The sequence below is a fragment of the Gallinula chloropus genome, assembly GCF_964237585.1.
Source record: "Gallinula chloropus genome assembly, chromosome: Z".
In the NCBI taxonomy this organism is placed as follows: Eukaryota; Metazoa; Chordata; class Aves; order Gruiformes; family Rallidae; genus Gallinula; species Gallinula chloropus.
This window is the reverse complement of record NC_140089.1, coordinates 20,127,865-20,155,685: the sequence shown is the minus strand read 5'-3', so window position 1 is coordinate 20,155,685 and position 27,821 is coordinate 20,127,865. Positions and strand designations below refer to the sequence as shown.

The window sequence follows — 27,821 nt, the reverse complement described above, 5'->3', positions numbered from 1 at the left end:
ATGTCCAGTGATTAGGTTCCATGTGAGTGGATGAACTACAAACTCTGTGTGTTGCACTCCTGCTGGAGAAACATCTTTGTGTTTATAGGTGACGTGTTAAGTCCTTTTGAGTAGAGGATAGAGCAAGATTTTAAGCTTCCTGGGGTAGGGGGGGTGGCGCTGAACAACTCACCCCAGACTTCTCTGTCTTCCATTTTAAACCTTGTAATGCACATCATATTTCACTGAAGACCTCATTGCAGAAGGAGATTTACACTAGGCATCAAATAAGTGTTCTTTCTTTACCCTCCTGTTTTATTTAGGCCTGGTTGCTGTGCTGGCTCTACATCATTAGAAAAATATGTAACGTCTAACGAGTTCCCAGATGATACTCTGAACTTCATCAAAACACATCCATTGATGGATGAGGCTGTACCTTCCATTGTCAATCGACCCTGGTTCCTGAGAACGATGGTCAGGTATGTATCACCAAGTGGACTCTCGTCCTCATCGTAGCTGTCAAGCTGTGCTAGTAGTCTAGCTCAGAGTACTTTCAAACTCTGTAATCACCCTTGGTGTGCTGGGCATGAATCCAGCTAGGAATGATGGCAGTGCTGAGCAGATGCCGCAAAAATCCCTGAGCAGCTTTCAAGACAGGAAAAAACCTCAGTCCCATCCAACCACTCCGTGCTGAAACCGGATCTTGGAGGAAATTCAGTGCGGGGATCGTTGACCCGCCTGTTGGTTTACAGGTCACTGTTTGAGACAGTTCTGTATAAAACTTTGGGCAAGGATCAGCAGACAGCCCAGGGATATGTACACAGGATACAAACATGTCCGCCAGGATATGTTCACAGGATATGAAGATGTCTGTTGGGATGTGTACTGGTATGTTTTAATATTTACAGAAGTATACAGGCAGAAGTAATCATATAATCTGTATCCTTTCTATAGCAACAAGAGAAAAATAATAATGAAGAGATTTAACAAAGACTCATAAATCAGCAAGCCTCAAATACACCATCCCCGTCCTATCAAAATACATTCCCAATCTCTGCTGTGGTCACTGTACTGCTTATCTACCCTCCAGTTGTGAACAGAATGATGGACTAAATTTTGCTGTATTTCCATCTCTTCCTCCATATGAGGGTAGAGTTTTGGGCCTGGCAGTGTTTAGCTACTGAAGGGTCTAACTTAGTTTTAGTAACGTCTTCTGTCAGGTTTTTATGTCAGGTTCTACACTTCCAGCCAAAAATGATAGTAGCAAGCTCTGCAGAGTGCTTTTCTTTGATCACCAGCACCAGATAACCGGTTCCAAACCACCAGTAGTCATTTTCAGTAAATTGTGTCATCCCAGGATTCAGTATCATCTCAGCACGGAACTTGCTTAGTGGTAGTTGCGTGATTGTTTTTAGTGAGGTAAAGTGGTGTTTAGCATCTATCTATGGCCCTGGCAGAGCTTTTTCTACCAAAATAGTTGAATATAGATTAGATATCGTTGTTGCTGCTTTTAATGTGACAGAGCTTGAAGTTTAAAAAAAAAATAAAATCACCTTACAGATTCTTTTCCTGCCTGAAGAAATCACCAGGCGAATATCTTGCTTTTGATTTGAAGGATAATTCCTAAATGGCCTCAGACTCCTAGCACCCCTTCAGCTTTCTGCAGACACTTCAGCTACCTACTGGACATATGCACATCCAGACAAACACATGAAAATTCTCCACCGTGGTACAGTCTGGGTTGACTTACAGGGCTATTCAGCTAGGAAGAGTGCTTCAATATGTTGCATTGTTGCTAAAAGGCTACCACACAGTTATCTGAAGTGGAAAAAGCGATGAAACAAATGGCAGTTTAATCCCAAGTGATGCAAAATGCTGTATTGTTATTCTAGATACCGCCTGACCAAAATCGCCGTGGACTCTGCTGCTGGGCCATATCACAACTACACCGTGGTTTTCTTGGGATCAGAGAAGGGAATCATCCTGAAGTTCTTGGCACGGACAGGAAACAGTGGTTTCCTAAATGACAGCCTTTTCCTGGAGGAGATGAACGTTTACAATCCTGAAAAGTGTGTATCAGATTCTTTGTGCTTAAGTATGGGTGACTTTGAACTTCCGATTTCCCAGAGTAGGTTGTCCCATGAAAAAAGGGAAATGGTTAGAGAAGCCAAGTTTTTTGAGTAATTTAAAATTGTTTAGGGAGGGGATGTCTGCTTATCAGTCTCTACATTGCAATAAGAAATTTTTTTATTCAGTATGTGTAGAAAATAGCCCCTCCTATGCAGCAGTTGATGGATAATTAAAAGTGAAATTCTGCAAAGGAAGATTAATTTTCTAATCCTATAAAAAACCCCTGATTCCTCTCCAAGTAACTTAACAACCAGCAAGCTGCTCTCCAAGGGAAATTTCCCGCATTTCAGCCTTCCTCAAATATGCCTAAGGGGGCTTTGAAGTGAGCCATAATCATGCAGAAATTTCAGCTACTTTGAGTGTTGGAGAAGAATAAACACAAAAAATGAAGGGTCCTCAGAAAGCTTGTCTAGCATGCCGTCTCTCTCCACTTATTCCTCTACCCCATGCATTTTTAATACTCAGTTATATGTCAGTCAGTGTTTTCAGTGGCTATTGTGTGTTGCTTTTCTTTGGCTTATTCAATTCTACCTTTCTCAGGGTTTTTTTGTGGGAGGATTTTTGGTTTGGGTTGTATTTTTTCAGCTTGAGAATTCATTAAGTATTCATCTGGTTTCCCAGCAGAACCATTTTATAACCCCACCTCACTCTTTTTCGAATCAGGTGCAGCTACGACGGGGTGGAAGACAAGCGGATCATGGGCATGCAGCTGGACAAGCCCAGCAGCGCTCTGTATGTCGCCTTCTCCACCTGTGTCATCAAGGTTCCCCTAGGACGTTGTGAGCGTCATGGCAAATGCAAAAAGTATGTGTTTTATGGTGGCTGTCAGTAGCCTCCACGCCAGGTACAGGGAGGGCAGGAGTGCTCATGAATGCCACCTTGTGCTCTTCTTTCTCAAGGGCCTGCATAGCATCCAGAGACCCCTACTGCGGATGGGTGAAGGAGAGTGGAGCATGCACTCAGCTGGTCCTCGGCTCCAAGTGAGTAAGGGCTTTGGCTGGTGGTGCTGGGAGGTCTTGGGCAGAACTATTTGGAATATGGGGCTCTTAGGGAAGGAAAAATCTGGGAAGTGTTCATATCTTATTTGCATTCACCTCTGAAATGTCTCACAAATTATTTTGATGTCAACTCCCAGCTGATGGATAACTGCTGAAAGAGTGGGAAGAAGAAAATGAAAGAGCTGGACTAAGGTCCGCATGTTATTGAAAGGAGGGAACTGGATGGGTATGTCTGGACCAGCCCACACTGGAGCCATCACAGCTGATTAAAGAGGCAATAGAATCCAAATTAAATTACTGAAGCAATTTGTCCACTGAAAACAAAACCAGTCCTTCTAATTTACTGTGCATTACTGAGAGGAATCACAGAGCACAGTAAGAGCTTAAAGCAGATTCAGAGAAGTGCTGGATCTCCCCTTGCTTAATAGTACAATTTAATTATTTTATAATAATGAAAGTCTGTGAAGGTTTGTTTAAATGTGGCTACTAAAGCCTCCTTGCAAGAAGCAGACCCACTTCAATGCTCTCATTGCTTTGCCCCATCTGACACACCTCATGCTTGCCCACTCTGAGTTATAGCTATACTTCCTCAAGGTGTAGTATGGACATCACATAACCTTGACATCCCCACAGCTGGCCTGCTTCTGTACAGGTCTTCAGTACATAATGAATGAGTTACTGTCCCTGTGCTCATGTCCTGTTCTTTATTTGCTGTTTCAGTTCAAAATGTTTTGCCCACTGAGGATGCTATAGCTATATCTGTCTCTATGTGCTTTACTATGAGAGTGTGGTCCATTCCTGACTGGACATTTAGCAGAATAATGCTAAAATGCACCGATGTCTATATCAGGTTTTCTCAGCATTCCCAAAGTGCTTGAATCTATTGTCACTTCCATGGCAAGTTGTGAGGGACTTCTGTAACTTACTCTTAAAAGCAGCTCCCCTGTTTATCAATAGATCCGAGGCATGAGCTTGCAGTAGTGCAGTCCAGAGGCAAGCAAGGCAGGTCACTCTCTGTCCAGCGCGTAGGGCTTAGGAAAGGGACCCAGATCAGCTGTGAAGAGGTCTGGTGAACTTCTAAACTAGTCAACAGGAGGCAGAGATGTTAGGTGCCCTCTTGGAGTAGGTGACAGTTGAGCATGAGTTCTTAGAGCACAGTTGGGAGTGAGGTGCCTGCAAAGGTAATTATTACGCCTGAAGGGTAGGATCCTAACTACTGTAGACAAGTGCTTGTGTTGGAGGTTTTCCAAGGCTCTTGTCATTCACCTTTGACTGTACAGGAAGTTGGAAAAATGGCTTCACTAGTTATCCATAATCACAGCCAGAGGTTAGGAGAACAAACCGGACATGTTAGCTGGAAAGGCCAGTGAGTGTTTTTCAGTAGAGCCCCCTAAGTTCAATGGGATGCCTTCTGTGGACTGGACCTTGCACCCTGCAGCCTCGTCCAGCACAGTAACTACATGATTGCTGAAATGCAGGTTGTCTTCCCCTAGCATGTACTCACCCAATCAGTTATCTTCTTTCCCATGTCAAAGTTATTGGTGCACCTGGTCTACTCTATGAACAAGTTAAGGTAGGATCACAATTGCTCCTGATAATGTCATATATTATAGTGTTAACCATTTAAAAGAGTATCTGTTTGCCTCTCTTGACAATGAGGCATGCAGTGGATTTAAAAAAATGTAATAATAGACAAAGCATCATCACAAGCCAAGAAATCATTGAGCAATGAGTAACTCGAATGTCTGTGTTGCAATTTTTCAGCCTTTGTGTGGAAGTTCGAAAGAAACTGCCAGTTTCACAACAGGGCTTTATTTAAAGTTCCACATGTGATAATTTCTTTCTGGTAGTGCCTGTGACTGTTGTTACTCATACTGTTTTGTTTCTTTCTATTATTTAGATTGGCATTCGAACAGGACATAGAACATGGCAATACAGATGGCCTGGGTGACTGCCAAAGTAAGCAAAGCTTTTACCCTCTGTTTACCATGTGTCACAGCATCCTTCTGAATGCCTCAAATCACCATTACCTGTTGGGTGTTCTTTTGTAGCAATGTAAGCCACAACAGGGGCAGCAACTGCAGCTAACAATGCAAGTTCAGAAGAGAAACAGTTGTTTAAATGTGTTTAAAGAAAATAGCCCAGTTGGTGTGATTTACAAAAACACCAGACTTCAAAGCAGTGAGAAAACCTCGCTTCTACAGGATATTGATTATAGCAATGACAGAATGAGTCGGGTGTTCATTGTCTTTATTAGCCATGGTGGTCGGGTGGTTTACATAGATGTACAGAAGTGGCTGTGTTTCTTGGTGCGGAATGAGTTGGACCAGATTCCCATGTAGGATACAGACACAGTGAAATCTATCTTCAGCTTTAGATCTGGATCAAGAGTCGGAACTAGTTTGTGCATCTTAATGGGTTTTACACACAGGCTGGACAACATATTGGTATTGGGAATCAGACCCTACTGACCCTGCCCAAGAAATTTCAGTGGTAAACCTTAGGTACTGACAGTATGAGTTGGAAGCTTAAACACAATCTTTCCACATCTACATTTTGCACTGAAGTGCTTAAAGGCGTAGAGCTTGCACTGCATGCAAAGAAATCTTCCATGCTGATTTCTGAGCCTTCAGGAATACAAATATCTCTGTTCAGGACAGCTCTTGTTACAAATGTTCTTGCCAAGGTTGGTTTGATTATGAGCCCCGAATATTATTTATAAACCTTATGAAATCAAGAATCACATTCTTTTTGGTGCAGTTTGCACTGATGTCTCTAGATGCAATAAAACCGTGGAAGCTGAGGAAGTACAGTCAGGGGGTCATTACTTTTGGAATACAGAGCAAAATAAAGGAGGGCTAGAAGGAGTACAATGGGGTACAGTGCAGGCCAGCTGCTCTGGACAAAGCCAGAGCCTTCTCATGCCATGTGCGTCCTTGTTCAAGACCCATTACCATGATCACTGTGCTCAAGGGAGAAGAACAAGGATTGCAACCTTTGCATGCCCTCCATCACAGCTACACCTGCCTCCACCCTAGGAGATGGTTAGGGAGGCTGTCTCTAGGTTTTTGAAGGAAGTGTACATGTAGTCCCTCCTGTGCTCCCTATAAAATGGGTTAGCACCAAAATCAGGTCAGTTCCCAGCTGGTGCAACTTTGCCCTTTTCGGACAGTTCTGTTTTCCTTGGGCAAACAGGTTAGGCAGGAGTGTAACGTACCTGATATCAGTTAAATATAAAAGAAGGGTAGGAGGTTATTCAGAAACAGCACATTGTGCACAGGGAGGGAGATCTGCTCCTGTGCAGAGAGCAAAAATACCCGTGCCCTGCTGAAATCCCCCTTTAGCCCTGAATGACGAATTAAAACTTGACACTGCACAGGGGTAGATTTCACTCCCTGCTAACCCAGACGATCTTACTCTTTCATGTGGTCTTGGGTCATCCAAGTTTTGTCCTCATTGACTCATATTGCTGGCTGCATCACCCATAGTGCCTAGCGTTAGATTGGGACTTGATCTTGCAAAGATAACCATGGCAGGGCGGAAAGTGGCCTTCCTACTTGGTATCCTTTGCACAGGCCTGATCATGAAGACTTTCCAAACCAGACATTGTTTTTGGTTATGTCTGAATAGTACCTTTGCCTGGGTCCTTAGGGTACTAATCATATATATATATATAGAGAGAGAGAGATCAGCTCAAACATAGAAGGTTGCTAGCAGCAAACTATTAAAAAGGAAAAATGAGAGAGAAATAATGATTTTTCCCATGTTATTTGTCTTTCAGATTCCTTCGTAGCCCTGAATGGTAAGGAAGTTCTTAGTTTCATTATTTACTGACAGCAAATCCATTTTGGAGGAATCACTTTTTACTAAACTTTTAAGTATTTTCATACTTCTGTTTTATTTAATGTTTCTTCCCAATTTATTTTGTTCATAGACATTTCAACTGCTTCACCTGATCATGAAATGTCTTACGACACAGTGTATGGTCAGTTTATGGCTTTTTTAAAAAATTCTCCTCAGATCCTTGTGTTAGCTGGTAGTTCCTGTACTCAAATAGCCGTTACCCTTTTTGACTGGTTTGTCTTGTTTTTGAGGGCCTGATTCACTAATCACAAGTAGGATTAAGTCATAGCTCTTGATTTTCAATCCTTCTTTTCTAGTACTCCGTCAAAACTGTCTCCATTGAATTAAAGTCAGATGTGGCCTATTTAAATGGCACACCAGTAGACATGATTAAGAGCATGCTTCATCTGAACACTCAAAGGAACACTTGGGTACAGTGATGCGTCTTATCTCTTCGCCAGGAAAAACAAGATAGCAGCTCACATCCCACTCATGAGTTGTCCAGGCTGGTATCATGACTGCTACAGCAGCCAGATACCTTAGGGAAAGGAGCAGAACTGTCCCTGGGTTACAGAAAGACCACTCACAAGGAAAATTAACCTGTTACCCATGTCATTTGAGACTGGGTTATGCCTTGATTCCTGAAAATTCCTGCCACTTCTAGGTTGAGTCTTTTATGTTGTCCAGGCTTGAGGTATCTTAATGCCTGAATGGTGCCTGGTCTGTTAAAACAAAAAAAAAAAAAAGAAAAAAAAAAAAGGAGGGGAGGAGAATCACATAGCAAATTAAATGACCTGAGCTGAATATGTGTCTTCACAAGGAATTATAGGATAATAATTAATCACTTTAAATTGACACCTAGACTTATATTGCAATAGTTTCTGTTTATAGACATCCCGAGGAAAGACAATCACTCACAAGCTAGGAGGATGTGTTGTATTGCTCCCAGTGAAGTCAGTGGCAAACGCCCATGTGGGATGGGAGTTTGCTTGCAAAGTTGCTTTCAGACTGTACAGGACTAGCAGTTCATCAGAGCTAGGGCAAATTCACCATATGTTTGGCTGAATGTAACGAGGTAGGTTAGTGTGCAGTTGTGATGAACGTTTAATTGATCCCTTCATCTCATGCCTGCAAAATATGTAGATACAAAGCAGAAGCAATGACGGCTCAGTACAGCTGAATATAAATAACCGGAGGCACAATAATACTGTTCAGTGTTTGTAAAAATAAAAGCAAATTCCCTGTGTTGTTTAGTACCAGGAAATGCAGAATGTGCAGGTGAAACTGGTTTGAAAGTATGTTAATGAAAACCAGTGAAGGGAATACATAAAATGAAAGACAAGTTGAGACTTCGTAATGTATAGAAGACTTATGGTTTCATCTGCATACACAACTTGTACTTTCTTTCATTTGAAAAGTGCTATATTTTTAATGCACAGAGCAGTAATTAAAGAACAGTAATAATAAAATCTGTACTGTTGAATGCAAAGAAAAAGAAGATGGCTTTGGGCATAGTGTTGAAGTGCCAGCAATATCCTAGGTTTCTAAGTGCGTTTCTAGGATTTGCAGTTATAGCTGTGAGGCTGTGGTCCTGGAACATCAGCTACCATATTAGTAGGGACTTTTTCAAAACCTGCTATTTTAATCTGACCAAGAAAGCATAGACATGATTCAGGTGAGCAGCAGAGTGAAAAACCTACTTACATAAGTAACTGTCTTGGCACATCAAGCACAAAGACAATTTCCATGAGTTAACTCAGCTCATCAAGTAGGACCCTACTGCCAGATGCAATGGAAAATGCTGAGCCAACATTACCATTGGATCCTATTCACACCTTGTCTATCACAGATGGTTTCATTGACGCTTCTCAAGTACATCCTGATAAAGGGATTCTATGCAAGCCAGCTTTTCCTTTCATGGGTTTAGTTGAAATACCCATTCTGATACACCCAGTGGTTCTTTTCACCTACCATGGTAAAACATGAAAGGAAATGTGCTAGTCACCTCTATTGATCTTATACATGAGGACTGTAAAAAGTTCCAGCATAAAGTAATAAATCAGTCTCAGTAAACATACTCACGGTTCCTGACTGTAATGACTGCTCTGAGTAATTTTTTTTTTTTTAAACTAAAATTTTATACTTGGAGCATTTTAATGTTATTGAGTACAGTTAAGCATGTAAATAAATAGTTTATCACATATCACCTACATTTTGGTATAACACTGGGATATACCAGAATGGTAAATAAATGAATGCTCAGCATGCTTTTGGATCCAGTAGGCTAAATACATCCAGAGGTATCTGAAACCCTGGTTGCAAAAGAAGTCTTAAGGCCCAATTCCCTTTACTCCTCTATAAATCAGTTCACTTCAATGGATTTACTGCCAATCTGTAGCAGTGAAAATGAAAGGAGAATCAAACCCTTAACCTTCATATTCATTATATCCTCCTCCCCCTTGCTTTGGCAGAAAGGCTCCCTTTTCTGGGGCAGTGTTGCATGATCAGTTGCAAACAAGCAAAGTGCAAAGTCCATACAGGTGACTGTTGAGGTCCATGCCTTGGACACCCAAGAAGAAGATAGCAAGCTGAAGCTCTGGCTACAGAAGGTCAAAGAGAAATGATGCAAGAGCCACATATTTAAACAAGGAGATTAGACTAGATTCCTCTGCAAAATTGTAAGCAGCTTCAATTACCTTTGGAAACATCAATTCTTAGTGAATTGGGCCCTTATTTTACCCCCTAGCCACAGTCCTTTCTCCCTCTGTAGTATTGATTTAGCCTTTCCCACTAATTGTATAATTAGGTTGCTATAGTTGTTAATAGGATAGTGTGCAGACATCTTAACCTCTGAGATCCTAATGACTTGTGCATATTAGAGCAACTATCAAATACGTATTGAATCCCTGTCTTTGTTTTAAACCTAAAAAAACCCTCCTTATATTTTACAAGTGCACTTCAGAACGAGCTGTAGTTGCAGAAGTGCAGCCCTTCTGAATCATTATCCATGCCCGTAGACACTGAGTGCTTTTACTCTCCTTCTGTCACTTGATTGCAGTACTCCAAATGAAAAGTTTTTGCAAATAATGGAAGCACCTAAAACATTTTTTTTTAAAGTGCATCAATTTTGATTTTTTTACGTGTTTGCTTTAAACAAAGATGTTTGAAAAGCACTGTGTCTGCATTTTTTTTAAGATGGATTGTTTTAAAACAAAGGCAGTATTGTCTTTTTAGATGTTTAGGTATTAACTGATATTAACATAGAGGTACTGTCCACATTCCAGATAAGCTAAAGCCTCTTTAAATTGCAGCAAAACATGTTGATAAAGTCAGAACGGTAAAAATGTTGTAATGAGGAAAAAAAAAGCCCACTATGTGTTGCAAACTGTACAGTGCATTGTAAAGGTTTAATAATGGCTCTGTGTGAGAGGGCTAGGTATGGGTTGCCTGCTGCTTCAGTCTTTTCTCTGTTTATGAGAGTAGCTTGACTTGCTCATATGTTTGTAGTGCCACTCCACTCAGAAGTGAAATTCACCCAGAGGGACTGGATATTCCAGCACTTACAGGATGCAGTGGATGCTCTTCTTATGGGAACAGCCACTGCCCAGTAGTGTTTGCAGAATACAGCTCTAGCACAAGTGGGACAGGCTGTTAAGGGTCTAATCTGCTTGCTTCCTCAACAGCGTATGAAAGAAAGTTTGTCTGGATTATGTGCAGAAGGTTGTTTCTCAGTGTGCACTAGAGTAACACATTAGTAACAGAGTGAATAGACTGATTTCTTGTGTTTTTGTGAAACCTTTCTCTACCTAACGACCATCTGGTACACATTAATATCTTCACAAAGCCTTAGCTTTCCATTACAAAGAAGTTCTCTATGTATTTGCAGCATATGGTTCAGGAAATCTTTTTTTTTCCCCAGAAAACACGTCCCTTAGGCATATATTTCCTCTAGATTACTGTATTAAGAAATGTTTTTCTTTAACCATACTTACGGCTTTTCCTTAAAATTCCCCCTTTAAGCACACCTAATGTGCAAGTGTCTGGGCAGAGATATGGGCATATAAATACATATCAAACACAAGCATAAAACATGATTGCTACTTGGCAAGATTTTCTTCTCTTTTACCTCCTTATCAAGCTATGAGTAATTGCTTTCTTATGTTGAGTGCAGCACTATTTGTAGGCTGACCAAATATTGTACACATTATTGTGGTTGCTGAATTGGGTATTAACTTGGAGACTGGAACCCCATGAATGCTGGCACTGTGGTTTAATCCTTAGGGAAAAGAAGACATGGGAATCTCATCATTTCCATTTCCTGGCCTGTTCTCTGTCCCATTATTTCTCCTGTTTCTTGGGGATGAGCACAGAAGTTGACAAGCGTAAAATGGTATAGGGGTGAAAGCTTTCATGCTCCAGCATATTCTTGCTTCAGGTGGGCACATGTTTTCAGACACTGGACCTCTACCTGTCCTTTTGGAAACAGGCAGCCCTACTGCTAGACTGCCATGGAACAGGCAGCACATTTGGGTCCGAGTCCATCACCCACCTAACTGTGTGTTACCAGTGCTCCCAGATATGCTGTGGCTGATTGAGACCTTTCAGAAGTGGGTAACGTTTAGCTTCTTTTTTCTACTTAAGTGACATTTAAAGCTCTGTCCTCAATAAAATACAGCTTCTAATTTGCTGGTTAAAGAAAGATGTCTGAGGGAAACCATGCTTTCTATCACGAGAGGTAAAAAATAATGCAGTGCCCTTGTCAGTGTAAGCCTTCAGCCTGAGGTCCAGAGCTAAATTGTCTTAATGATTAGCTGTAGCAGCTGAATGTTGGCTCCATGTTGAGAACGCTGTGAATCTGACCAGTTTTCTGTAATAAGTGTTACTTATGTCCAGGTCCTGTGCAAAACACAGTCCAAAGTGCTGCCATATATAATCCTGTGCAGTAAATCAAAAAGGCTCTTGCAAATATACAGAAGAGCACAGACATTTTCTTCCTCTGTAAGATCATTAATATTCAGCAAGACTTCTTTAAATCATAGCAGCATCTTAACAGAAGCTGCAGCTTTTTTGCTGACTTCATCAGTAGCGCATCCCCATGAATCTAATAAAAGGGATGGATAAAATAAAGCATATGGGTGCATCAAAAATCTTGGGAGCATTGTTGACCAACAGTTAGATTTTTGACTGCTAGAGTGAAATTGGGGACCTAGATTCATCAGCTCTCCGCGCGCTTCTGAGACCTGGGGCTGGGATGGCTTTAGAAGCCATCTAAAGCAGCCTTTTTGAGATACGGCGCTTATCCAGTGCCTGTTTAAAATAACATACAGAAGCACAGTATCTACCTGCCCAGCTCTGTGCCTTCCTTCTCTGTAAGGTTCTAAATTTGGTCTCCTTGTGTTGCTCTGTCTCTGCCCCAGTGAGTCTCAAATTATTTTTCTGAGCAGTGAAACAACATCAAGGGAAGGAGCAGGGAGAGGGTCCCTGCTAGGGCAGTCTGTAGCCTGGTGATTGGACTCTTCTCCAAGGAAGACTCACATCTAAGGAAAATTAATTTGCGGGGTTATTAAAAAGGAGGCAGGAGAAAGGAGGGGTGCTGTCAAGTCTGTCTGGCGGTATCTGAAGAGAAAGCGTTACCTGCTATTCTGCCTGTGAATAATCCGATTCTGTTAGTTTGCCTGAGCATGTTTCAAAATCCCCTCTTTAGATGGGCTCTTTCAGGAATGGAGTTAAAGGGGAATACAGTTACTCCACATCAAATTAACGAGGCCCAGGGCTGCTTGAATCCTGCTGAAAATAACTCATTTTGGTGCATGTGCCAAAAGGGAATATTCAGACATGTTGGCATTTTTAAGTGGTGTGGATGCAGCTTCAGTGCCCCATCCACAGCAGTGACAGACCAGCCTGTGCCACTGGGAAGTGCAGGTTAGAGCTGTCTTTCAGAGACTGTAGACTCCACGTGCTCCAAGTATTTGGGGTGTTGATGTACTTCTGATGATGTAGCTGGAAAGGACATAGGAATCTACAAATATGTCTGTGACCTAGCCAAACCAGTGTTAAAGTGGTGCGGTGCTACCAGGGTTTATGTCCTATGAATATGCTTTTTGTGGGGGTGTATGTGAGCGATGAGGAGCTCGTCAGCCTTATTCAGGATAGCAGTAACAATGTGTAGAGCAGTTGTAATGGAGCTAGAGGTATGCAAAACCTCTGTCCACAGAGAAGGCTGTGGCAGCAGCTGCTGGAGACAAGGATTCTTGTGCAAATCCAGGTAGCAAGGTGTTGTCTTCACTGTCATTCTGAGCAGAAACGATGTTTGATTTCATGCTTATCTCAGAGCCATTTCGGACCACCAGCTGAGACAGGACCAAAGGCAATGGTGCAAACAGGTGTAAGCATCTGACAGGCTCACAGGGGTGATGCTGCGGTGCTAGCATGCTGGGCAGCCCTTTGTTCCCCCAGGAGCATGGGGCAGAGAGCCACTGACATCGCTGTTTTGTAGCTCCTCCAGCATTCCCCTTCAGTTTTGGCAGTATTAGAAGTTGTTCCATTATAAAATTGTTTTTAAAATTGTTTTTTAACTAAGCCAGTACCAGACAGCGTGGGCTGACACTTCAGTGTCATTCAGGCATGTGTACTGAATCCAGCCAAGGGATGCTTGACTCAGATGAAGTTTGCTCACCCTCTTCCACATGCATTTAACTCTGTTGAGTAAAAACCACACAACAGTGAGCGCAGCAGCAGCCTGAGGCATGCGTGCACCTCTTAAGACCTCCGCCTGACTGATCTGGAGGGTTCAGATCCCCTGTTTCCTTAGGGCGATGCTTTGAAGGACTTTTGAAACATTGCTCGGCCTAAGACAAGAAGTTCGCCTGTCACAGAAGAAAAGCAATGCGTGCGTGCCTGAGTGCAGTGAGGTGGTGTGTTAAGTGACTAATGAGACTTGTCTTCCCTACCTGTATTTATAATGTAAACAGGACACTCCAGTTCCCTAGTCCCAAGCACCACCACTTCCGACTCTCGCACTCGACAGGGTTATGATGCTAGGGGACGCATGCTGGATTGGAAGGATCCGCTTGGTTCATCTGAAAATACAGATCCATATGTGGCAGTTTCATCCCATAATCATCAAGACAAGAAGGGTAAGGCCTTGGAAATGACGTCCTGTGGTGAGGAGGGAGGAGGGGGAGGACTAAAGTGTAACTGCTTCCAGCTGGCTCGGAGTAACATGTAATAAAACTCCTGTGCTATAATTAAAAGCTTATCGTAAAGCCTGAAACTAAACAGCCAATCTCAGACTCAGTCCTAGATAATTCACTGCCTGAGGAAACCACACAAAACAAACAGAAGTGTATGCCTTTGCAGTGTGTGTTGTGCATGTGTACGGGAAGGAGGGAAGCAGTGGGGATTTATCTCTCTTTAAACTTGATCTCCCCCATTGTCTGGCAGAGGAGAATCCAAGGCTTCCCATTGTTCTTGGGGGTGCACTTCTATATTGCCTTTCTGTCTGAATTCCCAGGGTAATACAGCAGATCTCAGCTAATTTCAGGTTATTTCTGTCTCTCAATGACAGACAGAAGTACTGCAGGTCTGCTTCAGTTTAACAATTAAAGCAAAACTGACACTAGTCTGAGCCACTGGGCCTGAGTCCTGCTGTTTTCAGTGAGCATCAGATACCTTTGAGAGTCAGGGCCAAGGTGGCCATTTGTGTATTTTAAAAGATACAGAGATGATTGCTGGCAGAGAGAGATTCCATGTTGCAGTTTTACAGCATGAAAAGGTTAGGATTTTTGGTGTCATTTCACAGTCTTCAGCCCTATGCTGAAGGACACTTGGCCTCTAGTCCTGCTTTGGTATACATAAGGAGAATTCAGCAGAGAATTACCAACATTTGCCACTTGAGTATGCTTAGAGAAGAAAATTTTCTCCACTGTCAGTATGGCAGTGCTCCCTCATTCCATCTTGACCCTCCATAGTTCTCCCAGCCCCTTTTAATCTGTGGCTCAAAGAGGTTAAAATGGTTCTTTTGTAAATAGGGTACTTAGGTTCAAATAGTTCCACTGCCTAGAGAGGTCTGAATCCTTGTTATTCTTCTCCAGGGTGTTCTTAGATCGCTTCTTCCAATCTCTTCTCTGTTGAAGATGTTTCACTCTGTATGGACTAATTAAGGACTCAGTGGGCCAGAAGGAGGATGGGTATAAGCAAAACTCACTTGCTGAGTGGTTAGGAAACTCACCAGGGGCAAGAACACACATGAGCTTCAGTCCTTTCTGCTATGAATACTTGATATAAAACACTTAAAATATTAATTGAAATGTGGATTTCAGTCTCTATTGTTCATGCATTTTACATGAAAAACTCATTAGACAAAAGCATCAGCTGTTCCTGAAGAAGCTACTGGCACGCCAGACCTGCTGCTTTGCATTGTCTGCTCAAACTAGTAGGTTACTAAATCATACTCCATCCCCTCCATCTGAATCTTGAATCCTCTGCACTGGCTGTGGAGACTTTCAGCAGGGAGTAGTGAGCATGTTAACACTGCAGAACAGCCTTCAGCAGAGCTGCATGTGCAGCTGGCAGCGGTCTGGACTCAGGTTATGAACTCAGCACCAGTTATACACGACAGCCCCAGACACAATGCCTCCCACAGTACTGGGATATCTTGGATTTCCCACTGAACGCCCCAGGATTGACCCCAAAGAGCCTTCATGGTTCCTGGCCATGAAGGCAAGGGCAGTCACCTCGCTGGCCCAGAAGATGTGAAGCCCAAAGCTCTTTTCCAGCTGAGGAGGCAGGTCAAATTAGGCAGGAGATGCAGTAAAATTTCCTGAGATGCCATGGCAAACATTAATCTAGTAGCCTTGGCTTTTAGGCTTGGTGGCAGGAAATGGAATATCAAGATTTGAGTTCCCTCAGGCAGAGGATACAAACTCGTATCCCACCTCCCAGCAGTGAGCTTTCCCTATAAAAAAAAGGGGAAAACTGCCATTTGCTCTTCTTCCTTCCACTGGGTTTTGGAAGTGGACCCTGTTCAAACAATTTTTTTTTCCAGAGCTTGATCCTGTAGACATTCTAGGAGAATAACTGCAAATCCAAAGTGAAAAAGTTAATTTCTAGAACCTTGTCCGGCTCACATGTGAGTTGAGCACAGAGCTCTTCTGCACTCTGCAGACCCATGGGCTGCTCAGACTCCACAGAGGAAGAATTTCAGACAGTTACAATACTCAAAAATCAAAACTGTAACTTAGGGTGCTGAAGATGAAAGTTCAGATTCTTAATTCCTGCTTAAACTCAGTTTGAGATACTGACCTAATTTTTTTAATTCCTCAGCCCTTGCTCTTCAGCTGTAGAAGAGCAATTCAGGAGAAGTGATTTCTGGGTATCACATATGTAGAGGAGGAAAAGCACATAAGCCTGCATGTGATTTACCTAGCACTTCCCTTTTCTCTCAGCAATAAATCAGTGATAATGCTGACAGCCGAAAAATAAGGCTGCGTTCCTTTTTCTGTCCAGTCTGCTAGTAGCACCTGGTGTTTAAAACGCTGGAAGTGAGAGGACATTTCTTAGAAAATCCAGTGTTCCCGCTTCTGAAAATAAGTGGTATCTTTGACTCTTCCACTGTGAGAGGAGGGGATCGAAGAAAGAGATCCTTGAACCTAGCTCTTCTGCTGGTGTCAGACAGGGGAGCAGTCAGAACGCACCAACAGGAGAAGATGTGGCTCTTTATGTAGCCAGAGGAATGCAGAGACATGCATGCATTCTAATGGCACTGTTTGTTATGTGTGGCTCCCTACTTCACAAATCTTTTGTGAAGAAAGGCTTAATAGATGGAAAGCTAGCTCTTAAAAGCATCTTGTATGCCAGTAGCAGCTTCTAGAAGAGCATGCAGTGAAAATATTAATAAATGTATAGCTGTTGGATTCTAATAATTTTCGCTTCAATTCACTGACTGATGAGGTGGCTTACATTCAATAGTTCCCTCCCTAGGGAGTGATGGTTACCAAAGAGCCCTATTAGCACTTGACAGGGTCATTTAAATATCATACATTCTTTGGTGCCTAATTATGAATATTGACAAAGCTGGAAGCAGTCTACATGCAATCAAAACAATGGCGGCAGAGGTGACCGCATGGTTGTTTGCCATTACCATCTACTTGTGTGCTGTTACTCCTTGCCTTGCCCTGTCAGAGTCGGTTGGCTCCAAAGTTACTATTGATTTTCTGTTTTAAAAGGGCAAAGGAAAGAGTTCTTACACAAAATTAAATCAGAAAATGTTACGCTTACTATCCTTTTATCGAGATTTTGTTTTCACTTTTCTGTGATTTCTTTTCCTTTCATACATTCATGGAGAAAAAACTATTCTTTTTTTTTAACATTTTCTCTTTGTTTTGCAAGGTGCTTTGTGGTGTTTTTCGTTGGTTCTGTCTAGTGCTTTGGACAGTGTTTTCTTTCTTTTCCTGTGCTCACAAATGACTTCTTACTGATTGTACTAAGTGTACAGAATCCACTTGCTGCTTTCTTTTCTGTAACACGGGTGCTTTGATGATGTCACATCCATCCATATGCTTCACTTTTAATTCAGTGCAGGCATCTTGGGGAATATCTGTGGGGGCGTGAAGAGGGGGTTCTTTAAAAGGGTTGACTCATGGGAATGTGACATTTGTGTGCCACAGCTTTAGTAGCTAAATATACTCTGGGATTGTTGTTTCTGAGCTACATCACATTTCTTGCCAAGATGAAAATGTGTAGTGCAACCCATAGAGTGGGAACTATGCGTTGCCATCCCACTGGCATTTTCATTTTGGCCATTAAGGAATTTGCCCTTCCTGTTGCAGAACAAATTAAAAAAAAAAATCAGCTCTGATTGGAAAAACTGCACCCCTCTTTCTTCTCCTCCTCCGTCTCCTCCCTAGGAGAGGAAAAAAGAAAGAAAAAGAAAAAAAACATGTTCTAGAGTATGTTTATGTTTTGTTTCCTTTCTTGCTGTGTTTTGGTGTTAATTTAATTATGTGTTTCTCACCTTTGTCAAAACAGTTTCCCTAACCTCACCATCTAACCTTTCCCCCTGCTGCCATTGTACTTGGTTCCCCTCCCTCCGTAGTTGTGAAGCTCCAAGGCTTTACCCTCTACATCCCAGTAGTGCAGTAGCACCATGTGTCTCTGTAGTTGTCCTACTAACGAAGAGGGGAGTAGACACATACCACTCATAGAGAGGCATATGTGAAGAAAACAAAGCAATTTTCTTCAGGAGTAGCTGGCCTTGCCCCTCATTACCCTGCTGCCCAACTCTGCTGCCTCCTGTCCTTCTTGCCTCCCTTCAGAAATGCCTCATGCTTTTCAAGTCCTGGGTTCATTAGCACAAATGCAGCCAACTGCTCAGTTTTCTAAAATGCCTGGAGCCTGCCTTTTTAATCACAGATTTGATAAATTGGTTGCAAATGCAGCTTACAGCTCCGTGGTCCTGCTACAGCTTCTTCTCTGCAGCATTCTCAAGTTGGATGTGGCTAAGCTGGGCACTGAATGACAAAGTGTAGCACTGCTGTTAGCCAGCTTATTGTTCATGTTATTTGTCTCTGCTCTCATTAAGTGAAGAACATGAGGAGGTATCTCCTTTGCTTAACAAACCTTTCATCGATATCCATGAAACAATGGTAAAAAAGTGATTAGAAGTAGGATGTGATGGACACAGTTTCCAGACTTAAGAGTCGCTAGTATATTTGGATGTCAAGAATGCTCCTGTAGATATGATATCTGGTAGGACCTATTATTTTACAAACTGTAGAATATATATTAAGACCTGCAGCCCCTCCTCTGATACAGAACTAAGCATCATTAACAATAGTCAACTCCTCTGTTTGGAGAGGGCTGTGCTACTGGGGAGCCCAAAGGCTGTTCATTTCAAAACCTGGCTCCTGAAGATACTTCATACCATACACAAGTGGCAGCGTTACTAAATTTTGCTGTGATTGTCGCTGTTTCAGAGATTTGCCAAGTGCTGACAATGCTTGTCTCTGGAGAGTCTGTGAGTGTTCACACAGATTCTGCTTCAGTGAGAAAGAATTATATGAAACTTCAGGCGCAGTTATGCTAAAGAATGTAAAGTGATGATTTAACAAAATACTTTACAAGTAGACATGAAATGAGATAAGAAACAATTTGTGGCAAAGCAAAGCTATGGATTCTTTTTGTGTGAGCTGAACAACTGGTGTGCATCATGGCAGGAATGAGTTTTGCACCAGGAAGTACATTTGCAGACTATGTTTTCACACAGAAATGCAGTTACATGCTAATATTTTTGAGGATCTAAGAGATTCAAAGTGGGGTTTTGTGCGGGTTTTTTTGGGGGTGGGGAGGTTAATCAAAGGCAGTAGAGAGAAGTCATTACCGTGCTGGCATTTTGTAATAATTCAAAAGGGTATTTAATGTGGCACAAAATTTGCCAAAACTTACCATTTGAATCGGAGTTTGTGAGTCTGAGGAAAGAGTTTGGATTTTTCAAGATGAAGAAAATGCTCTATATTTGATCCTCAGCATCATCCTGGCGACTGATCCTAAAAAAGCACATGAGGCTAATGGGAGAAGGAGTTGCGCTCGTGGTCAGTCCTGCCTGGGTGGGGCTTGGGAAGGGCTATAAACTCAGTGTGCTTGAGAGGAAGTCACACAAACACTGCTATTCCTTTCCGTGTCTCTAACTGTAGTAGGCACAAACATAAAGCACATTGCAAGTACTTTGCCACTCGATAACAGCTTCAAGTGCTGAGGAAACAATGCAGATCTAATTGGAGCAGACCCTTTGCATACCCCACTCCTTAAGTGTTTTGCCCACAGTCTAGTAGAAGAGTGCTGTGAGAAGAGGGGTAGGGAGTTTGGCCTGAGTCTGTCTGTGGCTCTGTAGCGCTTGGCTGAGATTTGAAGTGAGAGGTGTGGTTACTCGGGATGTAGTGCCTCACAAATCTGCACAAGATAAGATGAAGTGGAACTTAGAACATTTAAACTTTTATAAGTCCACATCTAGATTAAAAGCTACTTACTTTTTCCTTTAGGATTTAAACAGAGTTTGTTTGGGTGAGTAACAACAACCTATAGATTTTTAAAATGTTTTCTTTTTTTTTTTCCTAAAATGCTCTTAGGTAAATTAGCATCAGCATACTGTAAACATCCCTGTTTTGGTGTGCAAGGGGGATTTACATTTGTCACATATTCCAGCTGCTTGGGTGAGATACTAAAAAAAAAAACCCCACCAAACAAAAAAACTTCCTTTCTAAAGCAAACAACCAACCAACACTGCATTTGTCTAGAATGGCTCTAATAAGCAACTTGTCCAGGAACTGAGTATCTTGGAGACTAATCACAGCATACCTGCTGTGGAGCACCGTTTCAGACCTGTATGAGATACCAGAAATACATGAATACCAGAAAGCCATGGTTAGCAGTTAAATGGGACCAAATTTCTCAGCAGAGGTTTCAATGGCCACATCCCTGTAAAACCAGGCCAGGCTAATAATTAGCAAAGATGTCAGAAGATTGACAACCTGACCACACTGGAGTCACAGGTATTGCACCAGAAGACTGTGCAGTCAGGATTAAGGGAACACAACAGATTTGCTCAGAGGAATGACACTGATCCTTCCTCTGTTCTGTCTTGCATGTATGAGCTGTCTGCTCACAGGGCTCGAGACAGCTAATCATCTCAGATTGCAGCCTCAAATTCAAACAGTGGCAGTAGAAAACTAGATGCTAATTAATAAAATAGAAATGGTATATAAAATTGATGAAAGAAGAATGCTGGAAGAACGTTTCTGACAACAGACTTTCTTCAAACTTGTTTTCATTATGTTTGTGAAAGTTTCTATGAGAACAAGGGCAAAGAGACAAGAAAGGAGACAACAGTAACCTTCTATAGTAAACTTCTGAAAGTGTAAGGAGAGGAACAGTTTTCACTGCAAAAGATAGGCAAGAACAAGGAAAACAAAATGAAGGAGGGGGTATATTCCAGCACACACCAACTACCTGAGCCACACCTAAAGAAATGTCTGTACTTCAGCACTTAAATTTTCAGAAATCAAAATTTTTCTACATTTTGCTAACAGTACAGATTTTAGGTTTAACCAGCAAAAGTAGAAATGTGAGTAATAAGATCAGAACCAAGACCCATTTGCTATTTAGTAGCCAAACGACACCACTGCTAATAGAAGAGGTTGTGTTGATGTGCATTTCTTGGTCATAAAAACAATCAACAGAGGTTTTGTTTCTAAATGTCACCAAATTACTGGATCCTACATTTAAAAGAAGGATGAAGTTTAAAATAGAGATCATCAAATGTCAAATGTTGCTGAAGGAAACAGCAGGTATCCTTGACCTGTAATTTGTCCTCCTGCATGGATTTAAAGTCAGGCTATCCATTTCCAGGCTGCAATGAGCAGTAGAAGCCTGTCTTACTAAAACAGGGAAAAACTGTCATTGCCCCAGGACCTTGATCTGCTTTTTCAATAAAAGGGGCCATGTCTAATTTGTCAAGGCAGCTGCGTAGGGTTCAGGGCATTAGAGCTATTGTGTGATGGACTAGATCCCCAGCTGCATTCATCCACAGTCACCCGGTGAGGACAGCCTGGTAGAGCAACACAGACTGCCTCGTGCTCTTGTTTGACCCTTGTAGCACTGACATATTTATCAAGAGCTGGGAATTCGCTGTAGGGTATGCTGCCCCCCCACACACCCCCCACCCCGGGCCACTGCTCCAGCTGGAAATAGCAAAGCTTAATCGGTGGACAGGATGTTAAGTAACACCAAGCGTCATTTTTGTGGGGGTTATATTGAGCACAGGGAGATGTTGTGCCATATGAAGACACTGAATCAGGAGGGCAACCTGGCCATTTAAACGGTAGATTTATGAAACGGCTTTGAAATTTGAAGGGATTTAAGAGCAGAAAATCAAGTAGCTGAAAAACTCTAGCAGCACCTTTGGTGTTAATGCCAGTGTACAATTAAAATGTCAGTACACTGGTAGAGATGTTCAGATGGTTTGTCTTTCTCATATAGGATGTCTCTAGATTCAAAATTGCATTAATTAATAAGTAAGACGTCCTGTAGTAATTTTACATGGACCTAAACACTGACAGTCCTGGTTCAGAGCACTTTTAATACAATCTGCGGACTGTGAACTGTTTAATTACAGGCCTCTGTACAAAACAACACCTACATGCTTCTTGTATAGATAACCTCTTAGTGAATAGTATCAACATCCCTTTCAGCATGTAAGAAGGATCCTGACTGTGTGTCTTCCTTTCTTGCTTAGTTTTCTTTCAGTCTGTAAAAAAAGTGAGCCTTATTTTTATACCAGGCTTGGCTGCTGCTTACTGATTAACAGCATGCAGTTAATAAAAAATAAAAAAAAAAAAAGAAAAAAACCTGGACAGGGCATAATTTGGATTCTGTCATGTTAATTTTATTGAACATTAAATACAGGTAACAAATGTCATTGTGTTTGGGAAGTAGTGGTTTCTATTAATATCATTAATTTAGTCAGGTTGTTAGGCAAGTGTTACTTTGAGCTCTTTAACAGTCATTTAGTGAGACACTGTAGCCTCTGGTATCCGATTACTGTTGCTATGACTTTTGATAGATTTTAATCATGTGTTCTAAGATTTTCTGTGCCAGTAGCTGAGAAAGGATAGGGAAAAATATGTTGTTATTCTTATGTTACAAAAAAAAGTCTCAAGGGCATTTTATTGAGAAGGTTTGAAGCAGATAGTGCAGAATTATCATTTTATCAAAAATTTGCATCCTGACACCCCCGTGAGGGAAAAAGGAGCTTCATTGGCCAAGCTGTAACTTTTTAAACAAAATCTCAGTACATCATACCCAGAAGAGACTTGTCACAGTTAGGCAACTAAATACACAGAGAACTCTGTGTACATTCCACATTGGTGCTGTGACTGATAAGCACTTTAACCACCAGCTGATAGTCTGACAGCTCTCCCTGCCCCAGCAGATCAGAATAAGTCAGAGTCCCTGCTGAAGTAGATTTTAACAGCTCCACTGACATTAGAAGAGCTTAGGGCAGTTTACGAGAAGTTGCTCAGGAAGCATTTAGAGGCATTTCTGGCACAGCTGTACAGTACAGCAAACATTTGGAAATGGCTAACAGCACATTCATCACCAACTTTGTATTGGGTGGGAAGAATACCTGTAATACTCTGAAATAGTGAGTCCCAGTGGATAGCCTCCAGACCAGTTGCAGCCTCCTACATCTACCAAAGTAGGTTAGCCCTGGATATTAAACTGTAGTTCTCCCACCAGCAACCAAAGACTGCTATCTTCTGGAAATAAAAATCTCAGATGAAGGTGCAGCTTGATAGCTGTCACAACTGGGCATAAACTAGACAGCTCTTTCATATGCCCAACAAGGACTTTTTTAATTGGAAAATAACACCAGCTGCATGCTGTCAATAATATGCCATCTTGTTCATGCTCCATCCTATCTTACCCACAATTGTGATAGAAAATAAAAGAACAGCTGTTAAAAAAAGGGAGGGGGGGGGGAAGCAGGCACATTTTTTAAAGCCCTACAAAGCTACTGTTATTCACTATCATATTCTTGTAGAAAGAAAACAGAGGGGGGGTTTTTTGGGAGAGACTGAAAGATCTGCAATTACTAAACACAAACAGTACCAGCACAGACAGGGTATTTAAGCATGCACAGAAAACACCTCCTGAGCTGAAGCCTTCATTAAAATAAATCCAAAAGTTATTTGAGAAGCACATCTTTTCCAAGTGCTTCCTTATTCCTTAAATCAGAAAACTGTACTGAATTCCTGTTTGGAAGCAAGCAGGGTGAGTGAGGCAGAAGTCATAATGCTGGGTAAACACAGAGTACCACTTGTCTTTTAAAGAAGCCAACAGAAGTCATCTTGTCACGTGGTGCGCAAAAGGCCAGTGGTCATTTCTTTGAGCCTGTGGTCAGCACTGGAGAAATTTAATTCCTACCACCAGCTTATAGTTCCCATCAAACAGTTCAACAATTCTCCGTGTGTATTCATTGCTGAATGAGTCCCAATCAGAGCCGCTCAAAGGAGGGCACAGAGCAGGAGTGCCCTCTGTCCCTTCTTCTGCCCGCTCTCCCGGCTGAACCTCTTCCATTCACCACAGAGCCTGCCCAGAGGTTTGGGCGATCGCAGCTCATAATAAAGAACGTAAAGAGCACTGCTCTTTTTTTTTTTTTTTTTAGATAGCATTTGGCTTTATCTCTACCAAACACTAGTCTCTATTCAGTGTCTTAAGGAGGTCTTACAGTCCTGCAGCACTTTATATGCTTTTTCGCTAAATATGACCAAGCTACAGGCACTGCCTCAAGGCACTCATCCGGTAAGACCAATTAATTTTCTGTACCCGGGGGGATTTGTATATCTCAGCGTGCAAGCTCTGTCTCATTGAACTTAATTACTAATACCAAATCAGTGGGTGCTTTGATATACCCACCTTCAAGAATTGGGAAGACAATACAGTTTCTACTTGCTCATGGCAAGACAACTTGATAACATCAGCTGTGCTTCTATGAAAGGTTTGGTCTCACCTGCACTTCTTTTAGAAAGGAGAAAAGCTTATAAATGTATATTACTGAGAGAAAAGAGGTTGTGATAACATTTGTTAGGGTCCCAGTGCTAGGAGAAAAAAGAGGCCTTAACCTCTCACATGGAAATTTTTAGTTCTGTAAATTGGTGAACATAACTCGAGAACTAGTCTATATGAAAAAACGAGTCATGTTCCTTGTTGCACCTACCTTCATGTTGATTAGCTGTGCAAGCTGCCTGGTTCACCTGCAGCAATGCAGAGTACTGGCTTGAAGTAAGAGCATGAGCAGAAACTGAACAAACACTACAGTAAACCCAGAAAATGGAGGTTTGATCAGTACCAGAACCAGATGGAAAGATGGGCGAGTTGTTGTTTTACAGAAACACTGCTGCCCATGAGATGTGTAATAAGGCAGATATACAGGTACATCTGCACGGCCTGCTGTTGGACGGTCAAGAGGGTGTCTGGATGGACTCTGAAAGTAAATCAGAGAAGACACTGGTTTGCGCATATTACTGTGGCTGGGTTGCTGCTGGCCCCAGGGCAGCTCTCTTGGAGCTGGGTTGGGTACCTGCTGGCTAACATATGTTCTCTGTGATGAAGCTACAGGTTCACCTCATCTCAGACTGAACAGAGTCATCACTGAGCACATTAAAAAATGCACAGACAGGAAACATCGGTGAAGTTACGGCACCAAAGGGTAAACATACAGTCAGTGCCTGTGTAGTGGTTTGGCCCCAGCTGCAACTGAGCCCCATGTGGCCCTTCATTCACCCCCTCCATCCTGTGGCAGGATGGGAAGGAGAATGGGGGGACAAAGGTAAAACATGGGGGTTGGGATAAGGACAGATTACTGGGACAGCATGGGAAGAGGGAAATAGCAACAGCGGGACTTAGAATATATAAAGCAGGTGAAACACAATGCAGTTTTCTCTACCTGATGACCCCACAGACAGGCCCACAGACAGGCCACCCCAGAGCTGCCATCCCTCCCCAACTACCCCCCTTTTTGGATAAACATGATGTCATATGGTATGGAATACACCTTTGGATAGTTCGGGTCACCTGTCCTGGCCATGTCCCCTCCCTGCTTCTGGTGAAAATGAACTGTATCCTAGCTGAAAACCTGGAAAGCCTGCAAGGCTAAGGAAAATAAAATATTTTTAAAATGCAGAGAATTAGAAATTTTTACAGGAAGGAGAACGCATGGATGTAAGCCACCACTGGAGACAGAAAATGAAGTGAGAGAGAGAGATGATAGCGGCCACAGGACTAGAAGTCCACTAGGGAAATGCTGTCTTCTACCTCAGGATATGGCTGGACGGAGTAACCCTGCTTGCTTTACTGGAGATACTGTCGATTCAAGTGAATATAACTGAGCAGAAAGAAGGCTTCTGATATTTATATTGCAAGATACAGAAAAAGAACTAGCAGTAAACTTAGTCTTGCTGACTGTTGTGTTCAAGCTCAGCACAATTCCTCAGTCACTTACTGTTTTCAAAGGCAGATGAGGCTAGGGGACTAAAATACAGAAGGAAATTATAAACCTAACATCAGATGTGTATAAGCTATGTTTTGCCTACAGCACCAGCCCTGCAAATATTTATGGAAGAAGCAGCCTTGTCTTTTACTGATCACTGGAGGGGGACATGTTTTAGTTCTTAAGCCCGGGTCTTTTGGCTACACCTTCAGCGTTCATGAGTGTAGGGGAAATGAAGAGTTAATCCCCGGTGTTGGCTTTCTGTCACAAAAGATACAATGCTGGTGTTTTAATGACAGAAGAGGTTTCATCCTCCTTCTGTGTAAGAACAGGCGTGACATGGGGTCCAGCCATGTTCCTAACATGCACTAGCAACCCAGCTAAGGGCAGAAGGATTATCCGTAAGAAATACAGTCTGTGTGCATGAGTAAACATTGTTGGCTTGGTCACATAGTCATACAACAATTTAATAATCATTTCCAGTGAGCTGATGGAGTAGGATATATATGGTACAGCCTTATTATTTAGATGTCAGTGTTTAATAGACGTCTCCTTTGTTAGTTGAGCTATAGTGTGTTTCGTCACTCTAGTAGCTCAAAACTAGAATTTCCATTTTTGTGTAAAGAAGATTGAAGCTGATGAGGAAACATTTTTTGCTTTTTAGTTATACGCAGTGTTTGAAATTTAACCCAAATTCTTCCATGAGGCTGCCTTGAGCTTCAGCTTGCTAAGCAGAGTGGCTTACGTTGACATTGAGCAAACCTCACTTTTCCCTGTTGTGCAGAAAGGCCATAGTTCAAAACAGGCTGTAAAAAAGGAGAGGAAAAGACACAGAAATTCTCAGTGACAGCTCCTCTTTCCTTGACACTGTTCATAAAAACTGCTTCCAGAAAGGCACTGGGCTGCCCAGAATACATAATGCCCACAGCAGGGAGAAAAGAAAGACAAAAAAAGGAGGGGGGCGGGGAAAAAAAAAAACAAAAAAAAAAAAGGCATTTGTTCTGCACCATCAGAGGAGCTCCATGCAGTGAAATGGGAACTGTGAAGATGAGAGATTCACTTTGCAGGCTACAACTACTTCTCTGGAGCCCTGAAATCATGCATATTCAGCCAAACATATGTAAATCTGGTTTAACCCAGCTGTGAAAGATCCCCTGAAGTAAACTAATAAAGAGCAGCTGGATATGTTTAAGCTCATCTCAGGCATAGTAGAAAGGTCCCAGAATGTGCACTGAGCTTTTTACGTCATTAGAGGAAATACAGCAGACTTTAAAGGAAACTTGTGTTTTAAGATGCAAAGCAGCATAAAGTTTGTCTCTGCCGAGACAAGCTACAAAAGAATTAATTTTCCTTGACATTTGGGTTTTATACATCTTGTCTTAACTACTGTGAATGCCTGAGCTTTACTTTTTTTTAAAGGACCAGCTACGTCTGCTTCATCCCTATCACACGGAGGCATCTAAAATTATCACTGCTCACTGAGAAAGGGTGAGAGGTGAAGGAAAGTACTGAGATGGGAAAGTTCAGAGTGATCACTGCATCCCACCTGCCAGTGGGTGAAAGTTTGACAAGCACTGCCTAGTGCCGGAGCTGGCCTTGAGCCTAGCTGCTGAGACAAATAAAATTGGGCTGGCTTCAGGACTGTGATGACTTTAATCTGTTACAGTACAGATCCAAGAGGTTGTGTATCTCAAACCTTCTCCCATACCTGCGGACTTAATGAACTGGTTTATTTATAGAGATACTGCTGAGAAGTAGCACAGTTAAAGAAGCACTAGAAGCTTGCTGTTCCAATCACTTTTGGGTCTACTTCGCCTTCATTTCAG

General features: G+C 42.1%; 1 protein-coding gene across 2 annotated transcripts in view; it reads left to right on the top strand.

Annotated features, from left to right (window-relative positions):
• The window catches only part of SEMA6A (semaphorin 6A), a gene marked incomplete at both ends in the record, with an annotated part of 61,696 nt that overhangs the window by 24,155 nt on the left and 9,720 nt on the right, over positions 1-27,821 (top strand). The window contains 8 exons of one of the 2 annotated variants that reach the window (XM_084278032.1): positions 303-458; positions 1,872-2,048; positions 2,773-2,913; positions 3,009-3,089; positions 5,008-5,066; positions 6,889-6,909; positions 7,042-7,092; positions 13,922-14,086. In XM_084278032.1, coding sequence (XP_084134158.1) covers positions 303-458; positions 1,872-2,048; positions 2,773-2,913; positions 3,009-3,089; positions 5,008-5,066; positions 6,889-6,909; positions 7,042-7,092; positions 13,922-14,086 — 851 coding nt within the window. The remainder of the gene's footprint in view (positions 1-302; positions 459-1,871; positions 2,049-2,772; positions 2,914-3,008; positions 3,090-5,007; positions 5,067-6,888; positions 6,910-7,041; positions 7,093-13,921; positions 14,087-27,821) is intronic. The other variant, XM_084278033.1, reaches the window with a different exon arrangement.